This window comes from Cyprinus carpio, chromosome B19 (genome assembly GCF_018340385.1).
Source record: "Cyprinus carpio isolate SPL01 chromosome B19, ASM1834038v1, whole genome shotgun sequence".
In the NCBI taxonomy this organism is placed as follows: Eukaryota; Metazoa; Chordata; class Actinopteri; order Cypriniformes; family Cyprinidae; genus Cyprinus; species Cyprinus carpio.
The window spans coordinates 1,175,802-1,202,875 of NC_056615.1; the positions used below are offsets into that span (position 1 = coordinate 1,175,802).

The 27,074-nt window shown below is 38.1% G+C and overlaps 1 protein-coding gene across 1 annotated transcript in view; it reads right to left on the reverse strand.

The window, feature by feature from the left end:
• Positions 1–1,215: 1,215 nt before the first annotated feature.
• The window catches only part of LOC109070420 (carnitine O-acetyltransferase-like), a 28,066-nt gene continuing 2,207 nt past the window's right edge, over positions 1,216–27,074 (reverse strand). The window contains exons 3-16 of the mRNA XM_042744731.1: positions 26,720–26,832; positions 26,482–26,541; positions 26,071–26,236; positions 25,301–25,475; positions 24,963–25,053; positions 24,746–24,833; positions 24,295–24,395; positions 23,932–24,037; positions 19,773–19,786; positions 19,310–19,432; positions 19,076–19,211; positions 9,864–9,926; positions 9,648–9,785; positions 1,216–2,004 (exon numbers count right to left, since the gene is read on the reverse strand). Coding sequence (XP_042600665.1) covers positions 1,801–2,004; positions 9,648–9,785; positions 9,864–9,926; positions 19,076–19,211; positions 19,310–19,432; positions 19,773–19,786; positions 23,932–24,037; positions 24,295–24,395; positions 24,746–24,833; positions 24,963–25,053; positions 25,301–25,475; positions 26,071–26,236; positions 26,482–26,541; positions 26,720–26,832 — 1,578 coding nt within the window. The 3' untranslated portion in view covers positions 1,216–1,800. The remainder of the gene's footprint in view (positions 2,005–9,647; positions 9,786–9,863; positions 9,927–19,075; positions 19,212–19,309; positions 19,433–19,772; positions 19,787–23,931; positions 24,038–24,294; positions 24,396–24,745; positions 24,834–24,962; positions 25,054–25,300; positions 25,476–26,070; positions 26,237–26,481; positions 26,542–26,719; positions 26,833–27,074) is intronic.

Consider the following 27,074-nt stretch of genomic DNA (forward strand, 5'->3'; position numbering starts at 1 on the left):
AAGGTTTAGGTCACCAAAAAATGAAAATTAGGCTGTGTTTTACTCACCCCCGAGGCATCCTGTGTGTATATGATTTTCTTCTTTCAGACAAATCCAGTCGGAGTTATATTAAAAATGGTCTTTGATCTTTCTTTCTATCTCTTTGATTTCAGTGGGTGGTTGTTGTGCTTCAGTCCAAAAGAAGTGAATAAAAAGCACCCATCCATTAAAAAAAAAACGACTCCGGGGGGTGAACAAAGGCCTCCTGTAGCAAATCGATGCGTTTTTGTAAGAAAAATATCCATACTCAGAATGTAATAATCACTTTAATGTAGCTTGCGCCAACAGTTGCACACAGAAGTAGCTCCGGGAGCATGACGTACGGAGGTCAGCGTTATGCATTCGACCGTTGTTTTGTTTTGATCTCTCTGCTGCATTCTCCGTATGCATGTTCATGTCTGATGTCGGTTAACGGTCACAGGACAAGCAGACAAACAAATAAAATACTTCATTCTTTTTAAAGAAGCGTTTCATTTTGATTTGTTATTTTAAACCGATTTTTATGAAAGATTTAAATTTTTAGCTTTTAAACTCACGGTACTTTTACAAACCTTTGAGAAACCTTCACATAATGTTACGTTTAATGCACTGAATATTGTTGGAATAAATTGTCTTACACTTTGTATCATATCAATATGGCAAGATTGTCCTATTTAAATCAAAGCGAAAAATAAGTTATGTCAAAAGTCATAAAGTAGTTTGATTATATTACCTGAAATGTGTAATGTAATCGATTACGTTACTAACTTCAATGTCTGTCATGTAATTTGGAATCAGTCTAAGCGTAGTGCCGAATTCTGACCCCCGTCAGATCATTACCCCCCTAGAATGTTCACTGTGAGAAATGTATATTTGCACATTTCCAGCCAGCAGTGAGTGAGCGAAAGTTAAAAAAGCATATTATGTGGAAGAGCATTGCTCTGGAGTGACTATGCTGTATTGCAGTAGGGAGCACTTCAATGTTAATTCTGGACCAAAACTAGTTAGCACATCATTTATAATCGAAAGGGTTTAATAATCGAATTTGGATATGGTTAGAACTATGGTTATTAACAGAAGATATAGCTTGTGAGAAAACGGTAATTGCTTCCATATGAAATGGTTTGCCACTTTCTTGAGAACTACTTTATATAGTCAGACAGAATGAGGGGACATTAGGAGAAGGAAGAAAACTCATTTGTTACCACTTGTACTCAATTTATTACCAGAAAACAAACTTTTTTTTTTCAGGACATAATGAGTAACAGACATCTCCCATATATTTAAATAGTAACAATGACTGATTTTGTAACACAATCAGTGATTTCACACCAATATATAAATGTGTTGCGTTAATTATTTGGTCACTTCCTGACAAAGCACACATTTAATGAGGAAGAAGTATACATCAAATTGAACTGCTGGTATGTAACATGTCACACAAAATCTGACTTATTTGAAACTTAATGCTGCAGAGGGACCCAAATGCACAAAATTAGATTATTTCATATTTTTTAAGTGTAGTATTACATTAGATTACTGGTTTAAGCTTTCATATCTGTTCTTAAAATACCAAAAATAGCGATGTATTTCTTATTAGCAAGTGGTCCATCATACTTGTACACCTGCATCTCTGGTGCAAGCTTCCATGAAGACCACTTGTTTAACAAAGCCTGGCACTTCCAGGAGTCCATTCTGTTCAGCACGTATTGAAGGCTGTGTCCCTGAAGCTGCTGCAGTGCTGGATTAGAGTGTTAAAACCATCTCAATGTCTAGACGGTGCTAAACGGTGGGCTGAAATAACTCCTGGAGATCACGAAGCGATCGTTCCAATGTGAGAGCCAGCTTCTCTGCGTTGGTTTCCTCACAGCAGTTGAAGGCAGTGATGGAGAAGTGGACGTGATCTTGCTGTGGATTGTAACAGACTGCATAGCCGTCTGGAACCAGCGGTCCAAAACACATCACACTGTCTGTGTTGGCGGGCACCTGTGAGGAAGATGCAACATGCAAGTGCTTTTAACTTTATGATCTTCTCAATGTTTAGGCCTGCAGTGTAAATTGAACAATTTAAATGGGCATGGAATGCTTTGGAAATGCCGAGGGTGGGAAGCAAATCTGGTGCACGTATGCTGAAGTCAAAAACCTCACCCTCTCCATGTAAACGAATGGGATCTTAGCCAAAGTATGCATATATTATAAATATTATATTAAAATAATATTATATATAAATATATATATATATATAATTTTTTTTGATACATTTTATGAAAGAATAATTTTTTCCCCAAATATGGTTTCTGTCATTTTAGGTAGTTCTCATCTCGCTGATGTATGCTGAAGTGTTCATTTATCTAATAAGACCTTGATACCTCGGCTCCATTTCAAGTTTATTACTTTGCAGACTCTGGCTCCAAATAACATCATCCATGACAGATGACAGCTGCCATATCTGGGATTTTTGGCTTAATTTGTCATTTTACAGTCTATGCTGAGAAGAGTGTAACAAGCCACAACACAACAGACCTGCAATGCACTCAAGATGGGGATGGATTAAGGAGGTAACCATATCAAAAACTCACGATGCAATAATATAAAAAATGATTATGGGCAAAAAAAAATTATGGGCATTTTTACCTTTAAGCCATTTTTTCTAAAAATGAAAATGGCTGGTCAATAGGGGATACTGAGGCGCTGCAAAGTGATGCAAAGCAGAATTTTCTTCATCATTACTCCAGTTTTCAGTGTCACATGATCTTTTAGAAATCATTACAATTTATTTACCTCTCAAGAAACATTTCTGATTATTATCGATGTTGAAAACAATTTTGCTGCTTGATATTTTGTGAAGAAATGATGATGCACTTTATTTTCAGGATTTTTTGATAAATATAAAAGTTTAATGAACAGCATTTATTTGCATTTATCAGATATATTAATTAATTTGTTAATGCATTTATTAAATATAAATCTTTTTAAATGTCTTCACTCACTTTTTGTCACTTTCATGCTTGAATAAAATTAATAATTTCTCTCTCCTTTTTAAATCTTATACAAATGTTTGAGTGGTATCATTGTTTCCACAAAAATATTAAGCAGCAAAAATGTTTCTAACAATGATAATAATAAGAAATGTTTCTTGAGCAGCAAATAAGCATATTAGAATGATTTCTGAAGGATTATGTGAAACTGAAACTTCTTTGTAAACAAAAACAGATTTATAAACGTTTCTAATGACGAATGTTGTGTTCCCAAATGCAAATTAAAGCAGCTCAAACCAAGCGCAGCACTAACAGTGAATCACAATTAAAAACAGTACTGTAACAGCAGACACACTACAGACTATTATATAACTACTGCACAAACGTTGTGAATTTTATGACAGCACTAGCAGTCTCAAATTCTCACCGCCATTCATAAAAAGGCACGGGACCGGTGTCAGTGCTGAATCTGCTTGCGTTTGGTGCTTTGAATCATTGAATTCTTTGAACTGTCTTGCAGAAGTAAATTTGATTTTATCTTTACAAAAATTCCTTTCACAAGACATTTAAATGAAGACCAAAACAAAAAAACAAACAAACAAAAAAAAATGGATCATGGAGCTTGGACAGAGTTGGCTAGCTGGATGCGATGTAAGTCATGCCTTTTATTGTTTTCCCTGTTTTTTTATTTAAGAGTCCTGTTACCGATGCATTGTGGACAGCGACACAGAAGGAAACTGAAACAATGCAGTTTAACTTGAGGCGATCATCGCGGTCCAAGCACAACGCTTTGTGTAGATGATAGCCAATGAACATCTCTCTTTTCAAGTAAAATATGAGTCTTTATGGGAGTTATTGTATGCACAATATTAAAATAGATTAGTTGGACATACATTTAGTCATGTCTGACAACTTGACAATTATATTGTCAATACCATTAAAATTAAGATAAAAAATTTAATGGTCTATAAGTATTTAGGAGATTACAGTATTCACATACTACTTATATTGGCCTTTATTAAACGTTATGAAAATATAATGAATTCATATGCCATTTTTTACTACAAGTCAATTTACAGAAAAATTTTCACAGTCTTTAAACTGAGATCTTGAAGGATTTGCTATCCTGTGGCATTTTTTGGTGTAATTGAGTTTTGGACTCTGACTCGAGTCCGACTTGAGTCACTATTCTTTGGACTCGAGTCCGACTCGTGACTCGACTTGGACTCGCGGACTGATGACTCGTACTTGGACTCGGACTCGAGGATATATAAAATCGGACTTGAGCATTCATCACGTTGTTTTTGACTAAATATGTTATAAAAAAAATTATATAAGGTGTTACACTTTTTCTGTTTCGTGCCCAAGACCGGCCGGGATCTATTTTTTCCCCTCACAGACACTGCTACCGCGGCTTGGTTTCTTTATTTTTACTTGACAACACACTCACTGACGTCATTAAGTTCGTGCATGTCAGATCAGATTACATGATTTTTTTTGCCTGTTGCGATAGTCACTGTGTCAGATGGATGACGCAATTTTTTGACTCCTAAAATCCTGTGGTGTCGTGAACAAGAAACATGTCAGACTAACGTTACACGTTGCTTTCTGACCAGTCGCGTGCCGTCTCACACACACACACACACACACACACACACACACACACATTCACTTGAACACATACAAACGCACTCACGCTAAATCACTCGGTCACTCACACACAAACGCGCTCTCTCTCTCTCACACACACTCTCTCTCGGCATATCGTATTGATTTTTACGTTTTAAGTATCTTTAAAATACAGTGTCCTGTAAAATGCACGTTTCTTTTTTTCGCTGAGTGTATTTCTGTAATACAGTGTTAAAGGATTAGTTCACACAAAATTGAAAATTTCCTAATCATTTACTCCTCCCAATGCCATCCAGGATATCCATGGCTTTTTTTCTTCAGTGGAAAATAAATTGTTTTTTAAGGAAAACATTTCAGGATGTTTTCTTCATATAATGGACTTCAATGCCTACCAACTCAATACATTTTATCAGTTCTTTGAAGGTCCCAGAGTGGAGACATGTAGGCACTGGGAGCTCTAGACTCGACTCGACTCGGACTCGAACTCTGGTAATGGTGACTCGACTTGGACTCGACTCGGACTCTTCTTTGGTGACTCGGACTTGGACTCGGACTTGAACAATGGGACTCGAGACTCGACTCGGACTCGACAGTTGGTGACTTGACTACAACACTGTGCTATGCTACCTCGTGTGGACGACATTAGTATTATGGCCTTCATCTCTAAATCACATTAATATAAATGGCTGATATATTTTTAATAATTACACTTTTAATGATTACTTACAAAACACCCACATTAAACTCAAATTCACTGATTCGTGACATCTTATTTTATGCTTTAACAATTGAATTTTCAACTTCCATTTTTTAGCTAAGCAGTAATGATACATTATGTCACTTTTTAAATGGTTATTTAACAATTGCATTCAGTCCTGCTGCCTGCATTAACAGTGTGACCCCGCCCGCCCGCCCAATTTTTTAAGTACCAGCCGCCACTGCCCAAAATATTGAAATCTGATGTTTGAACTATTTAAAAAAACTAAAAGATACATTAAATGTAAAATTAAAACCGCCAGTAGGTGGCAACAAGTCACTGTTAATAAGTGAGTCACTGCAATTGAACCGAATCATTTAAATGGTTGATTCATTCAGGAACAAAACCATCATGTTGCTCAGAGACGCAAAACAGTGCTGTGGCTGTGTTTGGAATTATTTCTGTTGCCAAAATAGAGCAAAAACAGGCAAATATAGTGTCTAAAACGTAAGTAAATAAAAGTAATGTAAATATTAACTTCTTGTTTATTGAACTGTTGTACAAAATCAATATTACATTTGTAATCATGCTGACTTTTGGAGAAAAAAAACGTCACTCTTCGTGTGATATTAACTATACGAAATGATTTAAATATATACATTTTCTGCCCCATCTCTTGAATTATGAGAAAATTCTAAATGCATTTTAATAGACCGATTCATGCAGTGAAAGAACGCACTCTAAATGCAGATGCACACTAGTTTAACCAATGTTAACATACTGGACTTCCTCACCTAATGTATGCGTGCACTCTGTAGGTGTGTTTTGTTTGCTTTTTGCGATATACTCTATAATATCAAATCGCACATTGTTAAACCTACAATTTACGATATTATAGCAGACCATACATATCGCACACCCCTATACTGTTTAGATTTTTATAATGCATTGTCTTCTTATCGATCCACCAGTTCACATTTAAAGCTCTGCGTTCACAGTCTGAACTGTGAACAAAACAACAGATTTATTGAAAATGCTCATTCATTCTCTGCCAGCAGGTGGAGTTTGGTAGAAATAGAACTGTTTCCCTAGCCTGGGTGCCAGCCCGAACCCCGCCCACAACATTTTTTGGACGGGAAGTTCGGTCTGGACTCGATCCATTGAGGAGTAATTATGCTCGGCTCCCAGAAGGCCGAGCCAATCAAATTGCCAGGGCGGGCTTTAATCGATGATGGACAGACTATCTGCGGTTGCGTAAGATAGGGCGTCTTGGAAGGTAGGCTCACGATCTCTTTTCTCTGAAGCCTCAGATGAACACGCTTCTTCAGCCTTGTCTCTTTCGTCGTCCTTTCATTTTTTAAAGTTAGTCAAGTCGCGTTGCAACCGTGTAATAAAGTTGAGACAGGGCCGACAAATGCGATAAGATTTATTTTCATTATTGTCGAGATCTAATCCTAAACAGAGAACTTGTTCGTATATACATGCACCTTTTGTGTTTCTATCAAAAATGTTATTCGTGCTTGTAAGTACTCCGCGAATTCTTAAATTCTTTTTACAACAGCGGCAAAGATCATTTACACTCATTACTTTCCTACTTCTTCCAGTTCCAGCGTGCGTGCGTGCAGTTGAACTCTGTTGACAACTATGCGTTGCTCAACATACGTCACTTACTGGGTTGTTCTGATTGGTTGTAGGTCTATCCAATTGAGTGCAGAGTTTTTTTTTTTACTGGTTCGGTTAAGACACGCCCCACAATTCAAGTGCAATGGAGCAGTATCAGACTCACATTCTGCCTAGAATATGAGTATGACGCACTGATCTATATATGACTGGATCGCTCATCGTGTTCTAAACTGCCAGCAGGCAGTGAAGCCACCGGAAGTGTTCGATCCGCCATCTTACTAATCCCTACCGGCAGAGCGCACCATTGAGTCACATTCAAACCGCTGTCCTAAAATCACCCGATTTGAAGCGAATCAGTCAAACGGGACTAGTTTTTATGTTACGTGTATGTAAATTAATGTTTACTTCAGGTGTTATCTGCAGTGTTTATGGTCTTTTGGGGCAGTATAAGCGATATATTTAAACCGTTTAGGTGGGTGTGTCTGCTGCGCACTGAGACACAGGTAACGATCCAACACAAAATATAGCTTTTTTCATTATGAAACATAATTATTCAGGAATTATTAAACATGGACGTATTAGTATCAGAAATGGATTTGAATATATTACAATGAATAATACAGCCTCTGTTAATATTGGTATATACTGAACTGAAAAGCTTAACTTACTATCTTGGAAATAAAGCCTTTAAATGTCTTTAAATCCATACTGTGTATAGTAAGTTATTTCTCTGAATAAATTATGATGTGTATATTTTTAATGTCATGATTTAGCAACATCTATTTCAGACTCTCCAAGATCGCGCAAATATGTTTACTAGCAGTAACGTTACTGTTTACATGCAAAATATTGTAATGCTAAATTAATAATTATTTTAACAACCGTTTGAATCATTACCTGCTTCAAAATGAATGCTGTTAATGAAGTCATTGTTGAAACATTTGCACTTAGCGCCGAATAACGAATAAAAACACTAAATTATATAAACAATGAATAACTGTACAAGGCAAATAAAGGTATACAAAGCATAAATCTTTCTTCAGATTTCAGAATGAGCACTTTGTCGTTTGTTTTGTTTGTTGAGGTCGTGTCCGTCTGATGTTTATCATGTTCATGATGTTCGCTACTGTAATGAACATAGCTTTTTAATAAGTAGGGGAAGTTCCAGACATTTAAAAAAATAACTGTTTATATGCCTAGGGTGTTTGCATTGCAAGAATGTACAGGGATACTTCAGATTTAAAAACGCTGACTTGTTATGTCATGTTTTCTCATTAAAATCATACAATTTCCTATTAATTCAATAGAACGTTTATGCACACTAGGGATTACCAATATGGCGGCGCTGCAGCTTCAATTTTATGACGTCATGAGCAATCCAGTTCTATATTATAGATCAGTGGTATGACGAAGTCAGGCTACTGTTTCCCGGGCAACAGCAGAACACAAAGCAGGGCAGCACCGGACTTTGGAAGGTGCAGCGCTCATGTTTATTTAATGAAATCATCGCCTTTCAAAGTTTAATCGTAACATTCAGCCATATTGCAATTCTGGTCTTTCCGTCCCCAAATTAAGACCTCTTGAAATCATTAAGACTTTCTTGTACAATTTAAGATTTTTTAAGACCTTAAATTAGATACAACTAAATGTAAGACTTTTTAAGACCCTGCGGAAACCCTGAATATGCAGCATTTTTACATCATAAAACATAATTTAGAATTAATGGTTTATTTTCTGTCCTGTTTTTGACCCCGTTCTCATGAGAACGCTCCGTTTGAATAGATGTGGAGGATTGTAGACTTGGAAGTAAATGCCACTGCTGTGATTGGCTAAACGTTGTGTATGTTTGATAGCCTGCATCCTTCACAGATGGATGCTGCTGTGATTTAGGTCAAAAATGCATAAATACTCATATCAAATGATCTGTTTAACAGACAAAGCAATAGTGATCACGTAATAAAAACAGTTAATCACATTTGTGCGATGTCGGATTCTCTGTAGTTGCACAGCATCGACTTTTAGTTTCAATCTGAAAATCCACATCAAATTGTGCCTTGTTTGTAAACGAATCTGAGGTCAAATGAAGTGAACAAAAGACCGAGTTCTTATCGACGCGGTTTGGATCTTTATTAAAAACCAAGTTCATTCACTCTTTCCTAATGATGTGATCAGAAGGAAGGCAATGCAAACATTGTTTTTCCACAACTTGGCACTGAACAGCGTCTTTTTGTCTTCAGAGCATCTTGATCACTTGGTTTCTGCGTAGACCTGCATGTTCGCCTCTCTCACAAACACTACATGCACAAATCGGTGGGTGGGGCTAAACAGGCAATGTAGAATTGGTGGGCGGGGCTAAACATGCAGCGCTGTAGAATCGGTGGGCGGGGCTAAATAGGCAATGATTTAGAATAGGTGGGCAGGGCTAAACAGGCAGTGATGTAGAATCAAGCGTTGATCTTCTGGGGAGGCGGTGCTTATCCACACTATTACATCATAGAGTACAACATTCCACAAGCTGTCTTTTTGGCAGACTGCTGTCAATATAAGTTTTTTAGACTAACAAGATAGTTTTGAGTTCTGAAACTTACAGGATGTTTTTATAGTACAATGGCTTCTTATATGTCAAAAGATCAAGGGAATTTTGGTTTCTCAGTTCAAGACCCCTTTAAGACAGCTTTTGTTTTAATGTAACTAAAAGTTACCTGTCCTGTTCGGAGTTTCCAGTGAGTGGCAAGCCCATAGGCCGTGTCCATGAAGATTCGGGGCACACTCAGTCCCTCCTCGATGGCTTGAAGTTTAAGACCCAGCAAGTGGCGATCGATACCCTGCCCCATCAGCGACTGATCAAAAATAACACTCATTATACAGTCAACAAATACGGATCTGGGCAGAGAGTCAGAAGTTCCCATGTTATTCACCTGCTCTGTGAGGACGCTGTATGCATCAACAGCCTCTCTCAGGAGCTGCACCTTAGCTTCTCTCTAAAACACATGCCAACACAAACACGTATTTAATGATCAGCGTTACTTATGAATGTGACATCTCACGTGGTCTCCCTCTCCACCATGCTAATAGACCAATTTTGGTGTTTGGAGCCTATCTGGTGTCAGAAAATGAGTTTTAATGAAGCAGTCTATGGAATAAAAGATTAAAAAAAAAAATCACTGTGTTTATATTTCAAAATTCTGACTTTTTTCTCGCAATTCCAAGATTATATTTCACAATTCTGATAAGAAAAATAAACTTCTTCAATCTCTTTTATCCCCTCGGCTCGGAATCATGAGATTATATCCAAGACTTCGTTTTTTTTTTCTCAGAATTGACAAACTCGCTGTTTTTGAGTTAAATTGAGTTATAAAGTCAGAACTAGGAGATATAAGCTTACATTTGCGAGAAAATAAAAAATAAAAAAATCAGAATTGTGAGATAAAATAGGTAAATGTTATGTAAAATGTTACAGGTTTAAATGGTATTTCATGCTGTAACTGTAAATAAAACATGCCCCCTATGAACTGCATATAGACATATCGTTTAAATCTAATTTATGCTTTAAAAGTAGAGTAATAATCATAGCAGGTTTCATCCATAGTTTGTCTGTTTAAACCAGAGATGCAAACAGGTAATGGGGAAAAATGGTGAAACATTGTGCAAATTGGGGCATGCTCCACATGGCATTTCTTTTAAAGATATTTGCTTTACATGCTCATTTGTAGTTACTTTAAAGGGTTAGTTCACCCAAAAATGAAAATTAGTCTTTGTTTTACTTACCCCCTAGGCATCCTAGGTGTATATGACTTTCTTCTTTCAGACGAATCCAGTCGGAGTTATATTAAAAGTGGCCTTTGATCTTTCAAGCTCTATCATTGCAGTCAGCGGGTGTTGCATTGCTTCAGTCCAAAAGAAGTGAAATAAAAAGCGCCCATACATGAAAAAAAAAAAAAAAAAGTGTCTCACACGGCTCTGGGGGGTGAACAAAGGCCTCCTGTAGCGAATTAATGCATTTTTGTAAGAAAAATATCCATTTCCAAAACGTAATAATCACTTTAATCTATCTTGCACCAAAAGTTGTACATAGAAGCTGCGCTTCCGCGTTCGTCACTTCTGAGTGTTGCATGCGCAAAGCTGACCTCATACTAGGGCTGCACGATTATGACAAAAATCATAGTTGTTGATTATTCCGTTGAAATTGTAATTGTGATTATTAATTATGATTATCAAAATTTACATTGAATGATGTTTATACCATTGTTTGATGCAACTGCATGTCATGTTTTTATATGAAAATAAACAAGCTGAAAACACTAACTGAAAAACCTTAAGTGCTTTTCCATAGTATTAAAGACAAAGACATAAATAAAAAAAAGATGGCAGCACAAGGCTCAGCGTCTTACCAGATTTCAGAAAATAGTGTTAATTTACCTGGTTATTTCCTTTGTGTTCGGTCGATTCAGTTATGTGAACTACAGCTACAGTAAACAGTCACTTTTGGACATCAACAAACGGTGTTCCAACATAGTTTTAGATCATCCTTTTGACTTCAGCGAACTCCTGCTGGAGCTACAGAGATCACCGCAGACAAGCTGATCACTCACACCGACCGGAAGTGTTCGGCGCTGGCGTCGAGATCGTAAACAAAGACGGGGAAAGCGTGGAGGGCTGCGTGCTATGCTAAGGCTAAACCCACACCGACCAGCTCTGCCCAGCATCTTCCTTGCCAATGTACGGTCTCTGGTGAACAAGATGGACGAACTAAAGATCTGGACCCTCACACAGAAATGGCTTATGCACTGCAATGTTATGTTCTTCACTGAAACATGGCTCTGTAACGATGTTCCGAACAGCGTGGTGCATATGGATGGACGCTCTTTCTTCAGGGCTGACAGAGTAGCAGCAACCACTGCTAAAAACAAGGGTGGTGGACTCTGTCATTGTTGATACCTACTGCTCTGCTGATCTGGAGTTCCCAATTATCAAGTGCAGGCCATTCTACCTACCTCATGAGTTTACTTGCATTTTTGCTGCTGCAGTTTATGTACCGACGGACGCTAATGCTAACGTGGCTATGAAAGAACTTTGGGCTGCTATTAGCAAATTACAAACCTTGCACCCGGATGGGGCCTTTATTGTTGCTGGGGACTTTAATCACTGCACTTTAAGATCTGTTCTCCCTAAATTTCACCAAAATGTCTCCCGCACTACAAGAGGACATAAAATATTGGACCTGGGTCAGTCTGACCACCTCTCTTTGTTCCTGCTCGCCAAGTATACCCCGGTGATCAAATGTGTGAAACCTACAATAAGAACTGTTAAAATCTGGCTGGAAGGTGCTGACTCCCTTCTTCAACATCAATTCCAGCACACAGACTGGAGTGAGTTTGCTGCCCAGGCCACCACAAACTCTCAGCTCAACATTGACACGTACACCAACTCTTGGAGCACATCAACAGGTGTGTGGGCAGAGTGACCACACATAAAAAAATAATTTTCCCCAATCAGAAGCCCTGGATGAACAGAGAGGTTCGCCTCCTGCTCAAAGCAAGAGATGCAGCCTTCAGGTCTGGAGACCGGGAGGATTACAGCTCAGTCAGAGCCAACCTAAGGAAAGGTATCTGCCAGGCAAAACTCACACACAAACGGAGGATTGAAGAACACTTCAATTCTTCGGACCTCCGGTGTATGTGCCAAGGCATACAGACTATCACAGACTACAAACCACCCAGAACTGTGCCTCCCTCCAGCTCTGCCTCCCTCCCTGACGAGCTCAATCACTTTTATGCTCATTTTGATCAAAATAATAAGGAGGTCTCCCTCAAAGCTAAGCACCAACCCAATAAACTGCCTCTCACACTCTCCACCTCAGATGTTTACTCCACTCTGTGTAAGGTGAATACACGGAAGGGTTCAGCTGGCCCTGACTGAATATCTGGTCGTAAGCCTGTGTGGAGGAGCTGGCTGAGGTCTTCACAGCCTTTTTTAATCTGTCCCTAGCCCAGACAACTGTCCCCACTTGTTTCAAAACCTCCACCATCGTGACAACACCGAAGCACTCCACTGCCTCGGCCCTTAACGACTTCCATCCTGTCAACCTCACCCCCATCATAGCCAAGTGCTTTGAGAGGCTGGTTGTATCCCATTTAAAATCCTGTCTCCCTGCTACACTAGACCCATTTCAATCGACACAATAGGTCAACAGAGGATGCCATCTCTACGGCACTTCACTCTGTCCTCACCCACCTGGACAGTCAAAATACACATGTGAGAATGCTTTTCATTGATTTCAGTTCTGCTTTAATACTGTAATCCCCTCCAAGCTGATCTCCAAGCTCAGCCAGCTTGGAATCAGCACATCCCTCTGCAACTGGATTCTAGATTTTCTGACTAGCAGACCTCAGTCTGTTAAGTTAGATAACCTCTCCTCCTCCATCATCACCCTGAACACAGGGTGTTCCACAGGGCTGTGTACCGAGCCCTCTTCCGTACTCCTTATTCACCCATGACTGCGTTCCTGTTTATGGCTCCAACACCATAATCAAATTCGCAGATGACACCACGGTGGTAGGTCTGTAGGTCTATTATAATTTGGCCATCAAATTGCCTCACTATTTCAATTCAGCACCGCATTTCACACACATGCGCGCAAATGAGGATTAGAGCCTGTAGCCGGTGAAGAAGTCTCCATCCACAAACAGACGTAGCCTACATCGTCTACATTGCACTTTAACAAGTAATCTGAACGGCCTATTTACAGTATGTACAATATTTTAAACGACCCCTCACTAACTGAGTTTAATGCCACAGTTATGTTAGAATGCATCTCACTCGTTTCTGTTGGGGTTCCTTCTGGCTCGTCATGGGGCGCACGGTCCGGAGCGCTGTATGACTGATGCATCCATTCAATTGAACTTTACTACAAATATATGAATTCACCTGTTTTAAATTCTTTATATGTAACGTGTTCATTTATGGCAAATATTTAGTGTTAAACTGTTGGTCTTTAAATGAAATCTACTACTGATTTTCACTGTTGACTGATTTTGCAGAACATTGCGGTGTCTGAAATCGCTCACTCGTTCACTCATTCACTAATGCCTATATAGTGTATGGCAGTTGAGTGGACTATAATCAGAAAGGAGTGAACGAAATAAGTGAACGGATTCGGGCGGTGACGTATACACTGTGCATGAGACTTGGAGCGGTTGCAAAAACATTGTCACATATGCACTTTTATATTACATGTAAATAATATTAATACCAATAACACTCAAAATTACTTTATTGTAATTATACATACCTCCCGTAAGCTTTGTGTTTTCATTGATGGTATATTATTTATTTGTTTTGTAATGCTTGATGAATGTATCACAATGAATGTTCATAATCATATTATTAAAATACTGAGAACAAAAATAAACACACATTAACACGTTCATAATTTTATGTAATTATTTTTTTAGTATCCTGAAACTCTCCCGAGCAGCGTTTTGAGCTCAGATAAGATAATCGTCATAGAGCGCCCTCAGGCGACCGTTAATTTTACATCAGAATGAATACGCTACCTACAGGTGATTTACGAACATTTTTAAATTAGCCACCAAATTATCATCATTTTTAGCAATGATGCCACCTCAGTAAATTAGTAAAATATTAAACTGAGTTTTTAACTACATAATTTATTTTAATATGAATAATGTATGAAATAAACGTTAAAGCGTAAATAATAAAGTTGTAAATGGCATTCCTCATTCAAACTCGCTCGCCCCCGCTCTCTCTTCCAGCTCGTCGCTACTCCGCATTGGATTGTGGGAAATAGTGCTTCAGCGAGTGTACATCAGTTGTACACTCGAAATCAGAATGCATTGTGGGTAAAAAGTAGTGAATGAATATAGGGAATGAAGTCGTTCACTCAGAATTCGGACAGCACTACACCCGATATAGTGCACTATATAGTGGATAGGGAGTGGTTTCGGACAGCATTAGACTGATAACTTCCGTGCACAAATGCGGCAAATTTGTCACAGGATGTGCAGTATGACCGTTGTGTCTGACTATATATGAACTAGCTGTTTTAAATATAGTATTTTTATATTTAACGTTAATTTATCAGTATGTTTGAAAGTATATTTTTTTCGATTATTGGTGATTCCATAGGCTCACTCTCGCGCACCTACGCGGTTTAAAACACCAAATAGTTATGCTATGACAAGTACAGAGAGTCTCTCTGTACTCTCTCTCTCTCCATCCATGCACGATAATATCGTGTATCGTCGATCTCACAGGCTGACGATATGACGATTTGAAAAATGACCATATAGCCCAACACTAGTGGAGCGTGTGGAGTTTCAAGTTACTTGGCATCCACATCTCTGATGACCTCAACTGGTCCCTAAACACCTCCACCCTGATCAAAAACCCTGATACGGAGCCTTAAGAAAGTTCACCTGAGTCCCAGGATCCTTGTGGAATTCTACCTCTCAGTATGATACAGCAATTGCTCCGCATCTGACCGCAAAGCACTCCCGTGGGTGGTGAAAACTGCTCAACGGATCACTGGCACCCAGTTAACTACTATTGAGAACATTTAACACAAGCGCTGCCTGGGCAGGGCAAGGAACATCATCAAGGATGCCTCTCACCCTAACCATGGACTTTTCACCCTCCTTCCATCCGGCAGGCGTTACAGGAGCCTACGCTCTCGTACTAGTAGGTTCAAGATGAGCTTCATCCCCCAGGCTGTGACCATTCTGAACTCCACACCACCCATCTTCTAACCTGCACCTGCTTTCTTACTGCACTGGTCATAGTACTTTACATACATGTATTTGCACTACTCATATTTTGCACATTGTACATTGTTCAAGCTATTACACTGTAAACTGTTTAACGTTGTTACTGTTCAAAGCACAGTAAATTATTTCTATAAAAATATTGCACTACTGATATTTTGCATATAATACATTGTTTAACAATACTACTGTACACTCAACCAACTGTATTTATTACCACTGTTCTTACACTGCTGCTGTTCATAATGTACATATAATCTACATTGCATTCCTATTTATACTCTGTACACACTCTTCTTAATACTGTATTTAGCAGCTCCACTGTACATTCTGTAAATCATAGCTTCACTTACTCTGCACTTATATGTATAAAACACTATATTCTTGCACTTCTGGTTAGATGCTAACTGCATTTCATTAGCTCTGTACTTGTGCTCTGCATAATGACAATAAAGTTGAATCTAATCTAAAAAAAAAAACAAATTAAGCCTCAAATGTCAAATGTACATCAGACTGGTTTCTTTAAATTATATATAAAAAAAGTGAAAATATGAATCGTATTACAATGTTATACTAAAACAATGGAAAAACCCTTAAGATAACATGTAGAAAGAAAAAAAACATATCTTAAGCGTGCAGAATAACATAAGTGGTCTTTGAACGATTACGTAATTGTGGCATCTATTATTGTAATCGCGATTAGAAATTTGATTTGTACCTGCTTCATCTACAACAGTGAGCGCAAGCTAGATTCAAGTTATTATGACGTTTTGAATATGGATATTTTTCTTACAAAAACGCACAAACACACTTTTTATTTAACTTCTTTTGAACTGAAGCAATGCAACATTCGCTGACTGCAATGAGAGTGCTTGAAAGATCAAAAGACAACTTTTTAATACAACTCCGACTGGTTTCGTCTGAAAGAAGAAAGTCATATACACATAGGATGCCTCAGGGGTGAGTAAAACAGCCTAATTTTCATTTTCGGGTGAACTAAGCCTTTAAGGTATTTTTAAAGTATTTTATACAACCTTATATATCCTTATATATTTAACATATTGTTGCAACATTTTACAAAAATCAAGATTGAATATATTTGGTAAAATAACATCTTATAAAAGATGAAGTGCTATGAAGGCTATTTCTGACCCTGGACCACAAAACCAGTCTTAAGTCGCTGGGGTATATTTGTAGCAATAGCCAAAAATGCATTGTATGGGTCAAAATTATTAATTTTTCTTTTATTCCAAAAATCATTAGGATATTAAGTAAAGATCATGTTCCGTGAAGATATTTTGTAAATTTCCTACTGTTAACATATCAAAACTTATTTTTTGATTAGTAATATTGCCAAGAACTTTTTTCTCAATATTTAGATTTTTTTGCACCCTCAGATTCCAGATTTTCAAATAGTTGTATCTTGGGCCAAATATTGTCCTATCCTAACAAACCATACATCAATGGAAAGATTATTTATTATGTATATTTATTATATATGTATAATTGAATTTTTATTTATTATTTGAAAATTTTGACTTTTTTTGTGGTTTTGTGTTACATTTTAAAATATATTGGCTTATTAGATGGCAATTAGGGTGCTGGTACTAGTATTGGTACCGAACGGTTCCCGGGCAAATTCCAAATGGAAGTGATCATCCCTATCCCCTTGGAGTGGGGACTTTGGAGTGAGCAGGGTATGTGTGTGCCATTAAGTAGTCATTAGGAATGCACTTTGCAAAAGGAGCGACATAATTTCCTCATTATCTTCGTATGGGATGTTCCCGTCAGCAGATGTGGCTGTTTTACTGTCATAAATGTCTTTTTATTGTTATTAGCATAACTGTTGCAAATAAACATACATTTTATATTTTAAAAAGTTTTAAAAATATGCTATATAATATATAAAAACTATTTTATATATATATATATATATATATATATATATATATATATATATATATATAATATATATATATATATATATATATATAAAACTTTTAAAAATATAAAATGTATATCGTTTTTATGTCTGTGCTCATCAGCGAATCTGCTGACGGACACGTGCTGCGTTGTCACGGGAACAGCCCAGCTGACGATAATGAGGAAATTATGTCACTCCTTTTTCCAAGTGCATTCCTAATGACTACTTAATGTGCCCTGCTCACTCCAAAGTCCCCACTGCAAGGGGATAAGGATGATTACTTCCATTTGGAATTTGCCCGGGAACCGTTCGGTACCAATACTAGCACCAGCACGCCCCTAATGGCAATGCTTACCTAAAGTGCAAAATGTTTGCCCTCTCTCTGTCTCTTTACTCTCCTTCCCACATCTAAGACCTCAAATACATAAAATATTACCTTTTTTAGGCAGTTTTTAAATGTAAAGAAAATACAAAACTTACTGAAACAACCAGGGGCCAGTTGCATAAACTTAACCACCGTTATGACTGTCTTAAGAACAAGTTTGGCCAACTAGCAGTTGTCTTACTTTTCCCATACAAATAAGACCAATCTACCTTTTCATAACTGAACTGAAAAAGTTATGACCAATCTTGAAGAAAAAAAAATTAGATGACTTAACTTTTTAAGACTAGTCTAAGATTACGTTTACACAACAACGATGTAGTCAAAAATGGAAAGGTTTTTCCCTTGCGTTTTTAAAAGGTTTCACGTATACACAACAATGTATTCAAAGCGTTTTGCATTATTACGTATGCCAGGCCAGCAGTTGGTGCTGTCACCTTGTTAATAAACAGCACCTGTAGGGAAGTGACAATTATATGTTGTATTTGATGCGTCTCCGCTGTTCAATCCACACTTTACTGAAAAAGCGTTAGCAAACTCTTGAGCAGCAACAGTACCATGTACTCCGCCACTGTTGTGTATTTTTGTTCCTGCTTGCCTTTAAAATCTACACGTACTGCACATGTCTACAAACCTAACACGTACTACGTATGCGCACGACGCCATTCCCGTTTTGGGTGTTTAAACGGAAATGATAACGGTGCCGTTTTCCCAAAACTTCCACTTTGAAACCCGTTCTCAAAAATATAAATTTTCAGTGTAAATGAACAGTCAAAACGCATTACATTTTTTTCCTGTTTTTGGCTGAAAACGTTGTTGTGTAAACAGCCCCTAAACAGTTTATGCAACCGGCCCCAGTTCTTTATTTACCTTTGTAAGACCACAAGCACCCTGTAAGACCCCTTTGCAAGACCCTCCTCCCCTCATAAAAACACTTTCTCATTGCATCGTGATCGAATATGATAGTTTTTTTTGTGTTTTTATGATGCTGCAATTGTGGTAGTTACGTTGGTGTGTGGTATGGTTTAGTCCATTACTCACAGAAACGGCACCATCGTCAAAGGCCCGTATGAAGCTCAGCATCTGATTGGTCGGAGAGCGGATGTAGTCTGTTCTTCCTCCCTGGAACATCCTCAGAGAGGCGATGTCACAGGCTGCACACACTTCACTGTGGACTCTAGCAGAGAACCGGAGCCAAACGCAAACTTTATTTATTCACTTTTATCATCCGTGATTACTGGATGATGCCAGAACTACTACTTCTTAAAGACTCACCGGTAGTAGGCCAGCTGAATCGCCACCTGGATGAAGGAGTTTGGACTCAGCTTAAGTTGTTTGACAAACTCTTTTCCAAAGCACTGGAAGTTAAAACATTTGATGTCCAAATCGTTGATGAGACTGAGGGAAGAATTTAGTTTTAAAAATACAAATTAGCATATTATTATCAGCATTCAGTTCTTTATTTCCTCCACTTCTTAATAAATGTAAGAGACAAAGTCATTCTCAAATTTGCAAAGAAAACTCAATACTCAATCCATTATGGTGAACCTGGATTGTAGTCGTACTGCACCAACCAGAACAGGGGCAGTATTTGCTGACCAGTTAAAATTCAGTGCCCAATACTTCAACAACTGCCAGACAGTCCTGAAGGTTTTTGCACATTATAGCCTCAAACACATTCATGCCTCAAAATACAGCTGATGCCAACATTCTTTAAACTGCAAATATTTACACATACAGACTTATGTTTGACTTGGCTTTGGCTTTTATTATTCAAACATAGCTGACGGATGTAGAATAATTCCCACATGAAAAAAACTATAGTGTTTTTAAATCATACTATACAGTAAAGTGTGTTATACTGTATATATTATAGTATTTACAACACTTTGTTGATGAATGCTATAGCATACTGTAGTATTAACTATAGCGAACTTATAAACTGTAATAAATACTGTAGTATACTTCAGTTTTTACTACAGTAAACTGTATTGTATTGCAGTATAATATACCCTATAGTTGTAGAAAACTTAGTACAGTATTGGGTAAAGTAATTTGTTTATATTACCATAGTTGTTATATTACCACAGCAGCTATAGAATTACCACAACAAATTTATTTACTACAAATTACTATAGTATTTTTTTAATGTGGGTTAATAGGAAGCTAATGTGTGTGCTCCATGAAACAGAGCAAACATAGGCTACATCTGTGTTGTATCATTTTCTATTACGGTTTCATCTGTGCTGTGCTGTCTTTACAGCTAGAGATACCAGAATGGCTCCATCCAAGGTTTTAGATGTCAAGAGAAATGCAATGGTAATTTCCATTGAATTATCTTTTGAATAACAACATGCTGAATCTGTGCTTGTCAGACGTCCAACATTGAAACAGACACAACTAAGATTATTCATTAAAAAATTATTATTATTTAAAATCTGCTTAGTTTTACCATCACTTCATCTTCAGCTTTTTTCTCTACCCCTGCCTCACTGTCTGATGACATTTTTGAATATCAAACAGGTTTTGGGTATCAGACTTGAACTGTACTGAATAAGACAAACTTAAGGGGTGGTTGACTGGTTTTTTTCTAGGCTTGATTGTGTTTATGGGGTGCAGTCTAACATGTGTTCATGCTTCGTTTTTTTAAAAAAAATATTTTTCACAATTTACTTTTATTCCACACCGACCTGTCCCTTCTCTCACAGACACCTCGATTATTTCCTGTTTTTATGAAGCCTCTCCCTCAGAAATACGCAATGGGCTGAGATTGGTCAGCTGGCTCAGTGTGTTGTGATTTGCTTAAGAGCGCGTCTAAATGTGCTTTCAGTTGTATTGTAAACAATGACGTCCTCTATACTTTCAGTTGTATTGTAAACAATGACGGATGCAGAGAATATTAATGAAGAGGATCGTGCAGAGCCTGTGCAAGCTTGGCTCTTACTGGTATGTTGATTTGTGGTTGTCTCATACTGTTGTTTGTAAATGCTACTGCTTCTGTTAGCTTTTAAAGGATTACTCCACCTTAATATGAAAATTGTGTCATTAATCACTTACCCCCATGTCGTTCTAAACCCGTAAAGCTTTGTTTGGTCTTCAAGACACAATTTAAACATGTGGATAAAAACAGGGAGGCTTGAGACTGTCCCATAGACTGCCAAATAAATAACAGTGTCAAGGTCCAGGAAAGTATGAAAAGCATCATCAGACTCCCTGCTCTCACAGTGGTTCAATGGTTACGTATGAAGCGACGAGAATACTTTTTGTACACAAAGAAAGCAAAAATAATGACTTTATTCAACAATTCCTCTCTTCTGTGTCTCTCCAAATCAGTGTAGCTGCATTTTGGCAATTCTGAGCAGTACGCAGATGCCGTACGCTCTTCTATGTCAGCCGCTAAGAGCTGCTGCTTAAGAACACTGGTTTTGAAACTTGTGAATCCATTAAATCATTAGAAGACAGAAATGTGATTCATATATGAACAGATTTGGTATGTGCACCCCTAGTTTTCTCTTCCCTTTTCTCTAAAGCAGCACAACATGACCACGCCCCCTTTGTTGCGTGTTCCCCGGGGGCGGGGTTTATCTGGGTTTGTGACGTAACGGAACGGGTCTAAATGTGCTTTCAGTTGTATTGTAAACAATGACGTCCTCTATACTTGTGTTACTTTGCAGATATTGTTTATGCTCAAACAGCAACATTACACACTAATTAACGTTAAAAAAATTAAATTGCAATCAACCACCCCTTTAACTGGGGCACAGGTCAGGAAGCAGACAGACTGGCTAAACTGACCATCTGCTAGCCGCCTCATGTCACAGGAATCAGCACAATTCTCAGCACATAGAGACTCTTTCACCTAGATATCACACAATAGAGACTGTGTCTGATCCCCGAACTAGAAAATACAAAAAACGATCAACAATTTAATTGTCTAAAATGTCTAATAGGCCTGTCACAATAACAACTTTTTGTTGTGCGTTATATATTGCCCCAGAAATAATTGCGATAAACAATGTTATTGTCCTTTTAAGACCCTTTTATGCCACTAAATATATAATCATAATATAAAAGCATATTAATGCAAGAAGGCCAACACACTTTCAAATGACAACAAACTTTTAATTCTTAAGAATATTTTGATCATGGAAATTGAGTTTTAAAACATAAGATACCTAATAAAACTTGAATAAATAGTAAATAAACCCTTTCTAACAAAAAGTGCTAAGTAACAAGTAGAAAAAAAGAAAAATTCACAAATAACTTGTATGGAGATTTTCTTTTCTCTGTAAATGAAGGGTGCACACTATTGCTGGAAAACACAATCACTACTCAGCAGTCAGATGTTCGTATGCACAAAGGCACAGATCCCTAAACAAGGCCATATCTGCAGATGAAATGTTTTTGTAGAAGCATTTTTTTTTTTATTTGAACTAGTGCCTCATGACTACACCACGTTATGTGCGAGAAGCTGCAAAAGACACAGGCGTAAATGAAATGCAAACAATATGGTGATATTATTTTTTATGTAAATATAATGGGCAATATATTGCGTCACCAAAAATTATTGAGGTCATGTACATAAATTGTGCTATAAGTCAACACATTTATCATTGCAACAGGCCTACTGTCTAACACTTGATGGCTGCTCTGTCAATTCTTCGTCATCAGTTAGGAACCTAGGTGTGCTATTTGATAACAACCTTTTCTTTTCAAAGCCACGTTTCTAGCATTTGTAAAACTGCATTTTTCCATCTCAAAAATATATCTAAATTACGGCCTATGCTCTCAATGTCAAATGCAGAAATGTTAATTCATGCGTTTATGACCTCAAGGTTAGACTATTGTTATGCTCTATTGGGTGGTTGTTCTGCACGCTTAATAAACAAACTCCAGTTAGTCCAAAATGCAGCAGCTAGAGTTCTTACTAGAACCAGGAAGTATGACCATATTAGCCCGGTCCTGTCAACACTGCACTGCCTACCTACTAAACGTCTAAAACTACATGCGCCCCAGAGACAGATCCCCAGTGAAGACTTCGTCACCTCAATTAAATTAAACCATGCCATGCTGGTTTGGTCTGTCCAGAGGAGAACTGGCCCCCGACTAAGCCCGGTTTCTCCCAAGGTTTTTTCTTCATTTCTGTCACCGATGGAGTTTTGGTTCCTTGCTTTTACCTTTGGCTTGCTTAGTTGGGGACACTTGACTGATTGCACAGACAATATTGGAAGCGAGCTGAACTGGATGATAAAATCACTGAATCACCAATGAACTGTCTTTAGCTGGAAAAATTACTCTGTTTCTGTCCTCTTGCATTATTGACAAACTATTTTCCTGTTTGACACTGTAAAGCTGCTTTGACACAATCTTTATTCTATAAAGCGCTATATAAATAAATGTGACTTGACAAAACTCTGTTAACTGTATTGGGATGTCTTCTGATGGTAAAAAGACTGGATCCAACGTTTTTGGTTTTTCTGACATGTTGGAAGAACATAACACAGTGCTGTGTGTTTTTCAAACATGAACTGTGAACTTGATGTGAGTGCCATAATGTCCAGAAACATCCATCTAACGCAGATGTACATGGAGCGAAGAAATTATACTAGCACATATTGAAAACAGAGAAGATGCAGAAAGTGTAAATGGGACTAGAAACTGAAGACCTCACACTTATGGGGCCGTACTGGCAAGTGTCGCAAACTAGATAAAGTAAAGTTGGCAACACTGCTGTAAACTGTAAATGCAACAGAATAGCCCTGCGATAACAATATGGGTGGTACCACAATACTGCTAGGAGACATTAAGTATGGCATTGTGATAATCCTTTGATAACTTTATTAAATTTAGACTGGCAGCTACTGGTCCAAGCTCCTGTGAACTCAAGACTGGACTACTGCAGCCATCTCTAGATCCCATTTGATCTCAGAATTGATGTAGAAGTAGAGTTTCTTGGGCATGGGCAGAGGAACCAAAGGAGCTCGCATTCTGTCCGGTTTCTTACTAACAGAGAAAAATGTTGTCAATAACTGTTACCACACTAATCTGTTCTTAGGCCAACATCTCACTGGCCGAGAGTCTGTGCATGTGCACCTCTCCTCACAAACCTCCAACAGACGAGGATTCATCAAAAACATTGTAGGAGTGACACCATTAAACAAAACAATTTAGCTAGTGAGATGCTGCCTAATAACACAATGCGGAGTTTAGAAATGCGTAGAAGAGTTTGCCTTAAGGCATGATATTAGGTTTGTAAATACCAGTATTCTAGTACATGATCCAACAATGTGGCTATAGGTGGACCTTCAGCTGTCGCATGTTCATACAAGAGACCCCAAGACCCATCCTCACCAACAACAAACTGAACACAGAGCAGAGGGAAAATAAATATATAAAAGAACAAATAAACAGATACAAGAAAAAAAAACAGGTTAACAATGAAAATTAAGAAAAACTAAAACTGATTAAAGTACTTAAATGAAATTAATCATGGTTTACTCAGTTTTAAGAAGGCTGGAAGTGGTTTTAAAGGCTAATGGTGGTCAAATATTGCCTATTTTGCAGGGATTCACATTATTCTGGCAATCTTACATGTATAAAGATGCAGTCTTCCACTGGTTTTTAACATTAACTCTATGAATGACAGCTTTACACATGTTGAGTAATGATGATTATTCTCCAGTAAGACCAGGCCCTGGCCATGCAGCTCACCTGTAGCGTCTTGTCAAACCAGCGATTGCCACTGTTTGAGAAAGTCCCACCACCATGCAAAATCTGTGCTGCCATTCGACTAGAATACCTGCCAAACAACCAACATCCTTAGCACCACATCAAACCATCACCAGCACAGATTAGATGAAAATACACTGCTGAGCTCTAGTAACTGTCAGTATCATCCACAATCAATCAATGTATAAACAACTCTTACTTCTCATCAGAAATCCTCATAACCGGAGAGTCCAAGCACAACGTAAAGATTGATTTCTCTATCAGCCTCACAGATTCTTTATTGATTTTATCTGAAGAGGGGGGAAAAAAATAAACAAACAAAAAGTTAAAATCAAGCATTAAACTCGAGACAGTGGAACTATGCAGCTAGATGGTAAAGAGTGAAATGTAACTGGTCTCAAAATCCACAACGGGTCACATGAATGAAGCCAGAGACTGGCCTCGCATATAACAACACTACTGAGCTTCACTCTTGTTAATGGCAACTCTTTCCCGGTGATGTGTTTAACAGTAGTTGAGTGAGCAGGTCAGGTTTACCTCTGAGCAAGCGCGTGTAAGCCTGACCCCAGGTGTGACGATGCTCGCTGGTCAAAATCCCCATCGGCTGCTTATCGGTTTTCCACGACTGAGAGCGGATCCGCAGCAGCTGAGCATGGATCTGACTTTCTGTCAATGGTGTTCCATCACTGTTGTAAACATCCAGCTGGAAAAACTACACCCAACCACTGAATTATCACATGTTTGTTTGTTTTAAAGAAACTGTATGCTCGTATAATTATAATGTGTATATAATATAACATGTGAAATTAGTGAATGTGCTCTAGCCCCAAAGCACGTATCTTTTGTCCCGTCCATTGCTCTTTCGAGTGTGAATCTCGCATAAATATGCGGATGTCATTCCCCAAAATTTGCAGTGTGTACATACGTGAAAAACATTTAATGTGAGCAAAAATGCATTCAAGATAGACAGATATGTCTGTGACTGGCCACATTGCTGAACGCTGCAAAAAGCCATCTTTATATATATTGCTACGTGTACTGTGTTAGGCTAGCACTTTCGTATTAATGCTCTTTTGTTGGTTTTGATTGCTTCTATTGTAATCAATGGTAAATCGCTTTGGATTAAAAAGTGTCTGCTAAATGACTAAATGTAAATATAAAAATATTATAATAATATAATAGAGCTCAAACACATATGAACTGTATAGTTTACCAGATCGGTTCTGCCATTATGATAATTTGCGGAGTTGTAGAATCATGGCTTTATCTGTTTTGATCATATCATCTTACTAGGTCATTTCGGTTACCTGGTAGTTCCTGACCACTGTAATGTGAGCTGGGCCGCGGCGTGGACGTCCATAGTGAACCACAAGGTCATGTTTGGGGCCTGGGATTCGGCAGGAGGAGAACAACTGAGGAAACAATTCCATACATAACGGCTGTCCGCGCATGTACTCTGGCGCCAGCTTCCCACTGGATGAGCAAGAGAACGAGAGAGAGGACATGCGGATAGGAATCAAGGAAAAAAGAAAAAGAGAGATAGGGAGCGACAGACAGCAACAGTATGATATATTTAGAAATAATATCATGATATTAAGTTCCAGTGTTTGGCACTGCTTGACTGAAACGTGCGTGAGTTAAAGGTTAGACATTAAATTAGCACAGGTGCTTGGACATAAATGGATAAATCTGCCACTGTGTGTTAATACTATCCAGACCTGTCCACCCGAGCTTTGAAGTCCAACACTCCTGCAATCAGTTTCGATGCAAACCTGCACAAGAAACAATGTAGACATAAATACGCAGATAAAAGAGCATATCAGATAAAACAGCTTGTTCAATGCTTTGATTTTATTGTGCAATCAATTATCTGAACCATCCGAAGGTAAAGTTAAGTATGTTCTAAATCAGTAGTTCTATAAGAGTGTGTTGTATCTGGCTGTAAGATTGTGTTGTTTATGTCTCCAGTCAGTGAAGTCACGTTTGGGCAAAGAGATGGCAGGGTTCGAATGCACTGCCAAGGGCTGCCTGCACTCCAGGTATGCCCACTGCACCCACCAATCTGAAATCTGCAAAAAGTCAAGACATACTCACAAAATACTCCAGACTGATCTTAACACACCAGCCTGCTAGTGCACCTGAAATAAACATGCACGATCAGAGTGAAAACTGCTGCACACAACTATGATGCCAAAAATAAGGCGCTTCATTAGGTTTGAGAGACAAACATTCTTTTACAAATACTCTTCTTATAATTCCATCATCCTTGCGTCTTTACGAGGTAAGACCCAAGGGAAGAAGATGAAGATGC